The following is a 12,601-nucleotide window of genomic DNA, read 5'->3' on the forward strand; positions in this document are numbered from 1 at the left end:
AAATGCTTATTACTTCTGTGTGTGACTGGATTAGTCTCCTAAGGCTGCCACGAATTACCACAAATTCATGGTTGTGGACCACAACAGAGAGTTATCTGCTCATAGTCCTGGAGGTCAGTCCAAAATCAAGGTGCCGGCTGGGCCGCCCCCTCCGAAGGTGCCAGAGGCGAGTCCGTCCTTGCCTTTTCTTTTCTGGTGGTTCCAGTTGTCCCCGAGCTCATGATCCCCCCCCCATTGCTACCTTGGTCTTCGCACAGCCTTGTTCCCTGTTCCTGAGTCTAAATCGCCTTTTCCTTTCTTTTAAAAGACACCAGTCACCCCTAAATCCAGGATGCTTTCATCCAAGATCTTCACCTGATTGCGTCTACAACACCCTGTGTCCAAACAAGGTCACTCTCTGAGGTTCCTGGTGGACATGAAACTTGGGGGCCCTGTTCAGTGCAGAACAGTGGCTGATCTGGGGGAGGTGGTGGTTAGCCCCAAGCAGGTTTTACTGAATATAGAATTACTCCTGAAGAGTACTCATACATGGACTCCTGAGCCCAGAAATTCTTCCTTAGCTTTCTTTCCCAATTATCTATGGCAAGAAACTGAGAATATGGCCCTCCATACAAAGTTACCTTGCTTTGTTTGCTTTCTTTTCTTTCTTTTTTTTTTTTTTATTTGAGAGAGAGAGCGAGCAGAGTGAGCGAGAACACAAGTGGGAGGGAGAAGCAGAGGGAGAAGCAGACTCCCCACTGAGCAGGGAGCCCGATGCGGGGCTCGATCCCAGGACCCTGAGATCATGACCTGAGCCGAAGGGAGACGCTTAACGACTGAGCCACCCAGGTGCCCCTGCTTTATTTTCTTTTTAGCACATACTGCTACCTGGGAAGATCTGGCTTATTTACCGGTCCACTTGAGTTTGTGCCCACCGACCCCAAGTGGACGGTGAGCTCTGTAAGAATGGTGTCTTGGCCATCCCCACCCTGGGCAGGCGGTCGAGAGCTCTGCACACCTGTGGCCAAGCTTCTGCTTGATTCATTAGGCCCGGTTCACCAGAGGGTGTCGGGATAGTTAGCATTTCTTCTCTCATCATCTCACGTCAGGCCACAGCTCCACGAAAGTGACCCTTCTTGGCGATGGGGCACATAGCCCCAGCAAGTTTTGTCCAGCACAGATCTGTGCTTACAGTTCCAGAGGACTGTAGATTCCAGTCTCACTTCTGGCATTTATTAACCACGTGACCTCAGGCAAGTTGCTTAGGGTTTTTTGGGTAGTGAGGATGACACCAAATTAGCTCCGGGAAGCACCTACCAGCGGTCCCACAGGCACGCAGTGCTCGCTAAATGTTCCCTTTGTCCATTTCTTTGCCCCTATTTTGGCTAAATTAGGTTGGATCAATGACTAAAATCTAAGCTGAAGCCTTGTCTTTATCAGCGTCCGTTTCTTAGAGCAGCATCTCCTGTTTCCAGATCTTCTCTCGTTCTTGAGCTTTCCTCCTCTCTCTCTCCTTTGCAACCTTACATTTCAATCTGCCCGAGCCCTGGCGTCTACAAAGATGGGAATTTATTTTACCTGTTACTGAAATCCACTATTGTGCCTCTTGTACTTTGTTTCACTTTACTTCACATTGAAGCCCTTCCAGATTGTGGTCGTTAGCTCTCTGGGATAGATTTGCTTTTTGATTCAGAAGAGAAACCCTTTCCCACTGAATTTGAATAGCTGCAGTGATGGAGTGCCTGTCCCTGGAGGGAAAGGAAAGAAATGATTTCCTCCGTTATGAAGAGAGAAATTTGCTCTTGGGTTAGTGACTTTTTATCTAAGTATTAAGCAGTTTTCTTTGTAGAAGTTGGAAGTGAAACTACCCAGAAACGCTTCGTGGCTGACCAGAAACTGAACTCCTGGCATTTTCTAAGTGGGATTTATTGACTTATAAATGTCCTGCCTTGATTCACAAAGGCATGGACTCTCTTGGGAAGTTTTCTAAATATTGGTGGAGAGCCGGCCACTGTTATGCAAGCTTGTTGTCCTGGCTAAAGTGCTAAGAGGACAAATTCTATCACCTGGGCAAAAGGAAAAGAAAAGAAAAGAAAAGCGAGTAGGCTAGGGAGGAAGTCAGGATGGGCCGGAGAGCAGAAGAGCCTCCTCGAGTGTGGTGGAAATGGATTCTGTTCTCCGGCCTCAGGAGCTGGTGGAGACACCACCTCCTCCCCAGTCAGAAAGATCCTTGCTTCCTAAGCTCCTGGCTCAGGAGGCCCAGGGTGGCTCACACTTGCTGGGACTTGGTTGCCTCAGAAAGTGTATCCACTCTTTTCTGGCTACATAAGCCAGCTAGTAAGTCCCAAACTGTATCAGATGGCGCCATAATGTCATAAAATGTTCTAATCTGAAAGATCCTATCATCTTATCAGCCTGTCACGTGGAAAACATTGCTTTTGTGCCAGATTGTTCCCCTTAGAGCATCCATCACGGTGCACGTTATTACGAGGCCCTGCAATAAATAAAGCTCTCTAGACTGTGACTAATCTGACATTGTCCCAAACCTCTGGGACAAAAGAGCTCGCTTATCACCGAACCCAGATTAAGGTCTCACAGAATTGAGTTTTCAGGTAATTGACAGAAGTTGAGGATCCTCGAGGTCAGGCGCTGGAGAGGTTTGAAGACAGATACAAGGAGGAGGGAGAGGCTCTGAGCAAGACACGTTCTGCAGCCTCATCCTCTGACCACAACTGTGTTTAAGTCGATCTAGGGGATACAGTTTAATGAGGACTAACTTAAAAAGTCACTTCAAAGGATTTATTTTTTTCAGCATACAGGATTACTTAGTTTGGTCTCAGTTCATTTGAAGAAGCCCCGGGTGTCTTCATTGGCCACACATTTGTCAGAACGATCAGTGCTTGTGAGCAGCTAAGAGGGGAGGGAGACAAGACGGGCTGAGCCATTTGTAGGTTATCCCGTCCAAGTGAGGGGCAAGAAGGGGATCATTCCACCCAGATGTAGCCAGCACAGTCCGGGCCGCCTGGGTTCAGTTCTGGGTGCCCTGTCTTGAAACCCATGTTGACACACTATACTGTGGTCATAAAATAGACAAGCAGGGGTGTGAGAGGAGGAAAATCCCGCCGGTCAAGGAAGTAGCAAAGGAGCTACAGTCCATTAGTCTACCCAGGCTGGGTGGCAAGGAGACCCCACTTCTGTGCACCACGTCCTGGTCCCATCTGGGCTCTGGCCTTCACCACCCAGGCCGTCTCCTTCTGTGCTGCAGGTTAGGACTCATCAAGGTGAGGTTCAAGGCGCAGCCCCTACCCCACTAACCGTGCAGCCCAAGGGTGCTGATTCACCACTGGCCTCTTGCCTCCATCCTCAGGAAGGAGGACTCACCTGAGCTGATTCCCCTGTAAAGCATGCTGCTCCGTAAACTCCCAGGCAACAAGATCAGATCAGTGACAGAGCCAAACAGCCGATCCCATTACCAGCCATTTCAGTTATTTGGATTATTTTTTTAATTTATTCTTAAATGTTCCACAAAAGATTACAGTTAAATTTAATCAGTCTAAATGATCACTTTGCAGTATGTCATCAAAAAGCCAGAAGGTACTGTGGTATTAAAATATCAAAGTATCGGGGCGCCTCGGTGGCTCAGATGGTTAAGCGTCTGCCTTCGGCTCAGGTCATGATCCCGGGGTCCTGGGATCGAGCCCCGCATTGGGCTCCCGGCTCGGCGGGGAGTCTGCTTCTCCCTCTCCCACTCCCCCTGCTTGTGTTCCTGCTCTCGCTGTCTCTCTCTCTGTCAAATAAATAAATAAAATCTTTAAAAAATAATAACAACAAATAAAATAAAATATCAAAGGATCGGGGCGCCTGGGTGGCTCAGATGGTTAACCGTCTGCCTTCGGCTCGGGTCATGGTCCCAGGGTCCTGGGATTGAGCCCCATGTCGGGCTCCCTGCTCAGTGTGGGAGTCTGCTGCTCCCTCTCCCTCTGCCCCCCACCCCCATTTGTGCTCTCTCTGCCTCTCTCTCTTTCTCTCGATCTCGCTCTAAAAAAAAAAAAATCAAAAGTATCAAAATATCAACTTTTAAATATTTCACTTAACAATTGCTTGGGCATTTATCTGCCAGTGTTAGGAATCATGTGCAATAGATACATAAATAAGACAAAATTTCTTTTCTCCCCAACTTATAGACGTGAGGGAAACAGATCCATACAGAGCTAGAGTGCTATGCTACAGGGAGAGAGTGGTCAGAGCAGGAGAGAGCTGGGTGCGTGGAGGACCACAGTCCCACAGGCTGCTATGAAGGGCATGTGGGGACCAGCGAGGGGGGCTTGGACTGTCAGCCGGGTGCCAGGTGCTGGGAGGACAGTGGCGGGCACGGAGGAGGTGGGCAGGCAAGGCAGCCTGTCTCTTAGCCTCGGGAGTTGTGTGCTGGGGATGTGAGGGAGAGGCCTGCCCCCGTCCCGGTGGTGCACCCGCTGAGACATGACCATTGCACAGTGGTGAGAATGCAGAGCGGCTCAGTGGCTGAGAGATGCTGAGCGGAGGGACGGGCAGCAGTGCTGAGCTGGGGAGGACGCGCAGAGACCCCGCGGGGCCCTGCATGCCCACACAAAAAGACAGCTTCATCTCAAAAGCAGAGGGTGCTTCTCAGGAGTCTATGCGTGATCAGAGTCTTTGGGAAGCTGTAATGTAAGCAAGCTATGACAGCGACCTAATTCAAGCTCACAGCAAATGGATGGAGAAGGCGGGGGAGGAGGAAACCATGACACTCACCGGCCCCTGCAGAGGACTCTTGCTGGGCACCATCCTCTGTTCTGCATGGCTTAACTCAGTTAACCATCTGATTAGCCCACTTTACATACCGGGAAACTGGGGCACGGGGGTGCTTAAGTAATTTGCCAAGGTCGTGCGCTAGTAAGTAGCAAAATCAGGATTGGACCCCTCGCAGCCTGGCTCCCAGGTCCACGCTCTTGACCAGCACTTGCTGACATGGCTCAGGGCAGAACCCACAAGCCACTGAGCCTGGCCGTCCCCCCGTCCCTGTCACAGTACTGTGGTGCCACCCCCCGAGCTCTGTCTGGGATCGGAAATTCTGACACTTTTCTACCTCTCCTGAGGGCTGGGGCTCAGTGGTGTGTGAGCCATACTCGATGTCATTCTGCCAGAACCATCTCCTGTACTCTGCACGTCCTGCTTGGGACTTCTCCCCGTGGCGGTTTATGAAACAGAACAGAAGTGGACCCCGTGGCAGCCTGTCAGTCCTGTCAGTCTGGACTCCTCCCAGGAGTCGTAGGATGCTGCAGCCCTCCAGAAAACGGAGTCTGTAAATGTCAAACCCAGCCACCCCCAGTCCTTTCTTCTTCCGTAGGTGTCGTGCCAGAAAAACCCTTAACAGCCGTTTGAGGCATATCCCTGTGCGTCTCCCCTGTGCTTTGAGGTTCCAGGCTGGCTCTTCGAACTCCCTGCTGACCTTGGAGTTTCAGAATTCGTCCTAGCTGTCCTGTAGTAATTAACAAAAATAAGTACGTTGATTTAAATTAAAGTGAGGCTCTCGGAGAGGAATCCGGAAATGAGCTTCCCAAGAGGCCCCACTGAGGCCCAGGCTGATACGCTTCCTGTGGTGTCTGTTTAGATGGACTCTGATCAGGGCTCTTATCTCTGCCGACTGACTGGTTAAAATATAACTTCGCCGGGCACCGAGATGGCCCTTTAAACTTGCCTCGATGGTGTGGGACAGAGACTGATGAATAGAGTTTTATCTGAGTTCAAATGAGCCGAATCTGGCCGCCCCCAAATCCTCTCTGATTTAAACCCCTCTGGCTGATTAGCTGTGCGCCCCAGAAGACATAAACGGCTCTTTCCCAAGCCTTCCCCGAGGACGGAGAGTCTCAGGAAACGTCACCATTTATTAAAGTTGTCCTGGTCCTTTACAGACCCGGGGGGCGGAGGCGGGGCCCGGGGCAATTTATTAGGTTTGCACAACAACGTGGACTTACCCCGGGGCACAGAGCCAAGGGGCTGGGCGGCTGGGGTTTTTTGTTTATTTCGAGCTTCTTTGACATCTCAAGCAGCCTCTGGGCCAGCAGGCAAGTTTCACGTGGAGGCCCCAGCAGGAAATCAGGACTGGGTCCCACTGGTGGTCTCAGGGACTCAGAGCACTAGGCCTGACCGGCCTCTGGACCCGCTGGGGCGGCTCTCAGGGTGGTCCTGCGGCTCACCGGCACTCTGGCCCCCGCGGAGGCTTCTTGGAAGATGTGTTGGAAACACGCGGCGCATCGTCAGTGCTCAAAACCGTCAGCCGCTATATCACTCCTTCATTCTTTCATCTGTTCATTTTTTTTTTTTTAAGATTTTATTTACTTATTTGACAGAGACAGCGAGAGAGAGAACACAAGCAGGGGGAATGGGAGAGGGAGAAGCAGGCTTCCCGCGGAGCAGGGAGCCCGATGCGGGGCTTGATCCCAGGACTCCGGGATCATGACCTGAGCTGAAGGCAGACGCTTAACCGACTGAGCCACCCAGGCGCCCCTCATCTGTTCATTTTTCAACAAACTTCTGTGAAAAACGTGTCCAGTGTACAGACTGTGGGGCATTTAAAGAGGCACAATGAAAAGTTGGAGATGGTAGTTGAGTGAAGCTGGAAATATCCTCTGAAGGCCTCCCACACCCCCCCCAACCCCCCCCCCCACCGCCCCTTGTGGGTCTAAGGAACTCAGAAAACACAAATTTGAAATAAAGCAAGAGGGACAGGGCAAGATGGACTGGTTCCTGTGTGTCCAGCCATGCCACAGTGACTCAGCACCTACCACTGAGGAAGTCTTCGGGAAATATCCAAGGAAGCAGGGTCAGCAACACAGGGTGGAAGGAAAAAGAGAAAACGGGTGAGAGAGAGAACGAGTGAGCTCATACAGCCTGGAATGCAGATGTTGCGCCTCAGCAGGCAAGAGGCCAAGCACAATTAACCCATTTTGAATGGGTAAGAGTACACCATGTTTAATAAATAGAGGCCTTGCTCTTTTATAAGACACAGGAGGACTGAGCAGGGTCCCAGGAACCACAGGAGAGATGGAAGCTGATGAATGGAGCATACTGTGACGGGGTCGTGGGGAGAGGTGATGGGGTAGTAAGTCAGTCCTCTGTTTGGAGGAGTTTTCTCGGCTTCTGCTCCTTCCCTCTCGCTCCCCACATGCCGTTCCTAAATAACAATCCCTAATTTGGAAGTGCCGTGCCAGAGAGAACCTGCTAGTTTCCTCTTGAGTAGACATGAGCCCCGTTAACCTTATTTTGCTGCATCTGAGGAATCTTAGGAGGGGAACACTTAAATCACACAGCATCGTAAACATTCAGGAACTTTCTAGAAAATACGAGGGAGAAGGGAGACATGGGGGTTAATCATCTTTTTTCCAAAGAAAGGCCTCAAAAATAGCCCTCAGAGGCTAATTCCTGGTAGCATCTTCCTAAGATCCTAGCTTCCTACGATGGTTGGTTCTGCTCCAGAAAGAAAAATTTTTAATTTCACTTCACAAATAATTTTCACCTACTGTCTATGCAAAAGGAAGCACAGAATTTGCCAGAAAATTGGGGAATCCATCCTTAGGGGCAGGTTCTCCCGGCAGGTGCCCTCTCACGGAGATCCCACTGCAGCTTCGAGAAAGCCAGAGACTAGAGCCGCGTGGGTGAAGCCCGGGTGTTTGCATTTCATGCGCTTCAGTAAGCATTTCTGTGCCTGTCTTTGCTGGAGAGCACATGAGTGTCAGCTGTAAAGGAGTTGGAAACGTGGTCCACTCCCCTGGCTGGAGAGAGAGAGGCACATCCGTGAGCAAGTGGGAGAGAATGTACTACCAACAACGTAAGATGTGTGCAGAACTTAGCAGCGTCTCCTGCCTGCCAGTCTGGCCCTGCGTAGAGGTTGAGCTGCCAAGCTCATGTCCCCAGGTTGGAGCTTGGTAGGGTCCCAGGGAGCTTGGCTGAGCTGGCCAGGCACGGAGCACGGAAAAGGAGAGGCTGCGAGTGCTCGTGACAGTCGGCAAGAAAGCTGTGGGCAAGGACTGGACTCGAGAGGGAGTATTTCCGGGCATTCGTGTGTCAGGCACTGTGCTACGTGCTTCTCAAATATTCTTTTCTTGCTCTCTCTCAGTAGTGATGATTCTGATCGCCACAGAGTTAGGGAGGTGACCAAAGCGGGGGTGGGTGGGAAGTGCCACCTTGTCAAAGCAAATTCAGTGTCCGTGTGATTTCATTTAAAAAAAACAAGGAGATCAAACTGGAAAAAAAAAAAAAAATCTTGTCCATCGGTAGCAGATCACGGCAGGTAGTCCGGGAAAGCGTGAGGGCATGTGGCTTCACAGCACTGAGAAGCATTGACCTTCCCTGCTTTACAGGTCAGCTACGCGCCGGGAAGGTGACCCCAGGCAGGTGGCACGGTTGCCAAGTTCCAGACAAGCTTCCAGCCAGGTCTCAGCTTGCTCTGTCACTGCCCTCGGATACTTGGTTCATCTGGGTTTAAAACTGGAGTCACTAGATGGAGCAAAGTTAGCACGTCAGCAGCTCATTATGTCTTCATTAATTTGTCTTTTCATCAATTCAGTTGATAGTTACTAGTGTTTACAGGGTGCAAGTGACTGTGTCCGTCAGGGGAGGCACACAGACGGGGGCAAACGCAGTCCCTGACGTGGAAAGCTCCGAGTCCAGTGTGGACATGACATCAAAGCTTTGTGCGCAGGTGCCTTGCCATCTCTGCCTGAACCCCAGTCTGTGCTCTCCAGGGCGGTCTGCTAAGCAATGCTTTCCCTCATGCATGGCCCCATGTTTCAGGGCATGAACTACCTGGAAGACCGGCGCTTGGTGCACCGCGACCTGGCAGCCAGAAATGTCCTGGTGAAGACACCACAGCATGTCAAGATCACAGATTTTGGGCTGGCCAAACTGCTTGGAGCCGAGGAGAAAGAATACCACGCAGAAGGAGGCAAAGTAAGAGGCTGGCTTGTAGATCGGCGAGCTTTTTCTCACCAGCAGACTGACCGATGTAGGGGACGTTCTCAGAACGTTCTGGGTGAGGGCGCAGCGACTGCCACTGACACCTGGGTCTAGCCAGGGTCTTCTTCTGGAAGTACAGACCAGAGGGGCTGCTTTGAGAGCAGGATTTGCTGGGAGAGTGAGAACAGATGTTTCTATCGTGTCCAGAGGCCAAAGCCAATAAACACGAGCTCAGCTCCATCTTCGGGTGACCATTAGCCAAGGTTAGGTCTCAACCTCCCCGCTTCAGAAGGGCAGCTGGGAAATGTCACAGCTATTGAGGACATCTCAGAAATATGGAAAACTCCCTGTGCCGTTCCTAGAGCTCCCGAGGGTCTCTGTAACTCTTGGAGGGTTGGCTCCCTCCTCCCAGACAGACTTGGGGATCCTCCGGGGGGCTCTCTCCCAGCACTGGGGCGGGGTGCAAGTCTCATTTTAGGCCCTCCAGTAGCTCTGAATCGGCTGTACCCCTCTTAAGTTTCTCTCTGACCTGGATGGCTCCGAGCAGTCAGCCAAGCAGCCAAACTCCCATAAACGTGGGGTGGCTAGGACCACAGTGCACCACCAGGACCCCCAGCCCACAGCATGTGCACCCAGTTCACCAGAACTGCCCACAGACCAAAGGTCCTCAGCCGAGGCCTTCGTGAAACCACACCTGGGGCCAAAAGAATAGCCCTGTTTTCTACCAGATTTAAAACTTGCTCCTGCTGGGAGGGAGCGCTGGTCCTAGGGTATCAGGGTGGGGTGGCCTGGCTTTCCCACGTTTGTCACTTGTAATCTGTTTCAACGTGATTTAATTTTTTGCACCAGAGGGAAGCTAATGGCTATCTTATTACTTCCTCTCTCATCATTCCAAGGTGCCTATCAAGTGGATGGCTTTGGAATCAATTTTACACCGAATTTATACCCACCAAAGTGATGTGTGGAGCTATGGTGAGTCAAAACCTTGATGCTAATGAATGCGTACTGAGCCGAAGCCCGCTTGTATCGTTTGTTGATTTACGTTCTATGCTCTGTCATCCAAATACTTTCTTCCAAGACAGTGACTAATAATAGCATAGTAGTTGCTGTCTATCCTACTGAGAAAACATGGCAAAGGAAATGGAGGCTGACTAGCATATTACATGTCACTGGAGATACTGGTGAGCTTGTCAAGGGTGGGGGCGGGTAATGGAGGGAAAGAGAGCTCGGACTTAGGAAGCGCCTGGACCTGCGACATCAAACCAAACTTGACCTCTTGCCATGGATTTGAAGTCAACCAAAGGGAGGTGACAAATGGGGTTTTCCGGGTAGAGACGTGAGGTTTTGTGATGGACTAGCTCAGTGGCTATTGTTTCATGCAGTGAATGGTAGTCTTTGTGTATCAGAGAGAATGGCTTGACAAGAGGGCACTGTGAGGATGTGTCTGTGGGGGGGAAGAAAAAGAAGCAAGGGAAATAGTTATTGCTGGGAGCTCTAGTGAGGACATCTCATCAGGACTGATTCTCTGTTTCCCCTCCAAATCCCCCCGTGGCCCTGCACAGGCCCGTGCCCCTCCTCTCCAACACGCTTTCCCGTTCTTGCCTCATTGCCTTTGCACAAAGGATAGCTTGAGTCTACAAGGGCCTCGCCATTTAAGAAGGTGTCACTAACACATTCTCATAGGCTGCCATGTTTACACCTGTTCACGGTCGGTCCTCACGAGCCCAGCAATCTGCTGGAAGCCCGCAGAATAGCTCACCTGATACATTTCTCTGTGAATTATCAGTCTATTCCCACTGCTAAAGCAACGGGGGTGAGGGTGAGGGGCCACCCCATCTCCGTAGAAATGGGTATTTGGGGAGAGCAAGATTGAGGCAAATGTCCAAGAGGAATTTGGTTATTATCACAAAAACAAATCATTCAGGCTATCATCCACTTAGGGGCTTTTTTCATAGCATTTTAACTTCCTAATATTTTAAATGTATTTTAGTTTCAGGGATCTCTGTCTCTTCTGCTAGGATGCAGGCTTTACGAAGACAGAGATTTTTCTGAGTGAATAAGTGAATTTTTTCCATGTACCTGTGAGCTGAACTGCCTGCGATTAATGAACTAGATAAGGAAATAAAGCTATTCTGATGCCTTGTTATTTTAGTCATTTTCAAGATGTGTCTCCTCCCCAAGGGGGATGAGAAGAAATGCTTCTTTTCCCACTCCTGCGTCCCATCCAGAGGCATCTCCGTGGTCGCCTCCTTTCCTCAGGTTCCTGATGGGTCTTCTCTCTCCCTGTTCTGCCCACATTCGTCTGTTCTCCAGACAACAGACAAAAAAATACTTTTAAACCATAGCAGACTTTTAATTCTCTGCTTAATAGCCTTCTTTGGTTTTGCACGTATGTTCCAAACAAAACCTGAGCTCCTCACTGGTCTGGCTCCTCCTACTTTTCCAGAATCACGTGGCTGCACTTCCCTCCTTGCCCTCCGTGTGGCAGGCGGCCTTGGCCAACTCGTCATCTGTCCGGAGTTGGCCCACATCTGTTGAATAAATGAAAACTCTTAAATTCTGTGACTTAATGCCTTTGGATGATTACAAGCAGTACCAGAAAGTCTGCCTCACTGTAGTGGTCGTGTGTTTTTCATTTCAGTGGAAATTGTGTTGTCAGTGATTATAATCCGCCGTCCCTGGCAGTAACTGGAATTGTTAAACCACAAACCTAACGGTCTAGTTTAAAAAACAAATCCTGTTGGGGCGCCTGGGTGGCTCAGTCAATTAAAGTGCCCGACTCTTGATTTTGGCCCAGGTCGTGATCTCAGGGTTGTGAGATGGAGCCCCACGTCGGGCTCCGCGATCAGCGCAAAGTCTGCTGAGAGATTCTGTCTCCCTCTGCCCCTCCCCCTGCTCCCTTGTGCATGCTCACTCGCTCTCTCTCTCTCAAATAAATAAATAAAAATCTTTAAAAAACAAATCCTATTATTCCGCTCTCTAGTTTCCAGTCAAGACAAAATATTTTAATAAACTAGGAATGTATGCGTTCCACTTAGGAGTTGAAAAGAGAGAGAATTCATACCATGTTCCAGGCTCTCTCCAAAGCTACAACCAGGTAGACACACTACTTGAAAACCTGAAAAGCTTGCCTTCCCACAGGAATTCATTGTGCATGTTTATACATAATGTTTAAACCTAGTTAGAGGGGAATGAATTGACTTCATGGATCTGGAAGTGAGATTTTATTTTTTTATCAAGTCCATACTGACACTGTGGTGAGGAAGGACAGAAGAATCTGTTTTCTTGCCCTTGGACCATTACTTTGCTTCATTTTGCAATCTTGCATGCTCTATATTCAGGTCGTTTGGTTCTGGGATGGCCCCTGGTTAATCCAAGCAGACCTGTGGGAACATGTGTCTAGTGGACAGCTCTAAAGAAAATGGACCATCAGACCAGCTGGAGATCAGGAAACCGCCAGGATCCTGTGTCTGCTCCCTCCCTGTGTAGTCTGGGGACCTAGGCTCAATCCCACTGGAGTCACCCCAGTGCACCTTCCCTGTGCAGGTTTCTAGAGCAGAGAATCCCATCAAGGGAGGCACAGAGATGGAAGGATCATCAGAACCCAGGGATGGTCTGGAAAAACAATTCTAAAACTACTGCTTTGATT

At 50.1% G+C, this 12,601-nt stretch overlaps 1 protein-coding gene across 1 annotated transcript in view; it reads left to right on the forward strand.

Moving 5' to 3' along the window:
- The window catches only part of EGFR (epidermal growth factor receptor), a 204,033-nt gene that overhangs the window by 182,819 nt on the left and 8,613 nt on the right, over positions 1–12,601 (forward strand). Inside the window, exons 21-22 of the mRNA XM_035026493.1 lie at positions 8,791–8,946; positions 9,849–9,924. Of these exons, the coding sequence (XP_034882384.1) occupies positions 8,791–8,946; positions 9,849–9,924 (232 nt within the window). The remainder of the gene's footprint in view (positions 1–8,790; positions 8,947–9,848; positions 9,925–12,601) is intronic.

The sequence above is a fragment of the Mirounga leonina genome, unplaced genomic scaffold (genome assembly GCF_011800145.1).
Source record: "Mirounga leonina isolate KUSES-001 unplaced genomic scaffold, KU_Mleo_1.0 Mir_199, whole genome shotgun sequence".
In the NCBI taxonomy this organism is placed as follows: Eukaryota; Metazoa; Chordata; class Mammalia; order Carnivora; family Phocidae; genus Mirounga; species Mirounga leonina.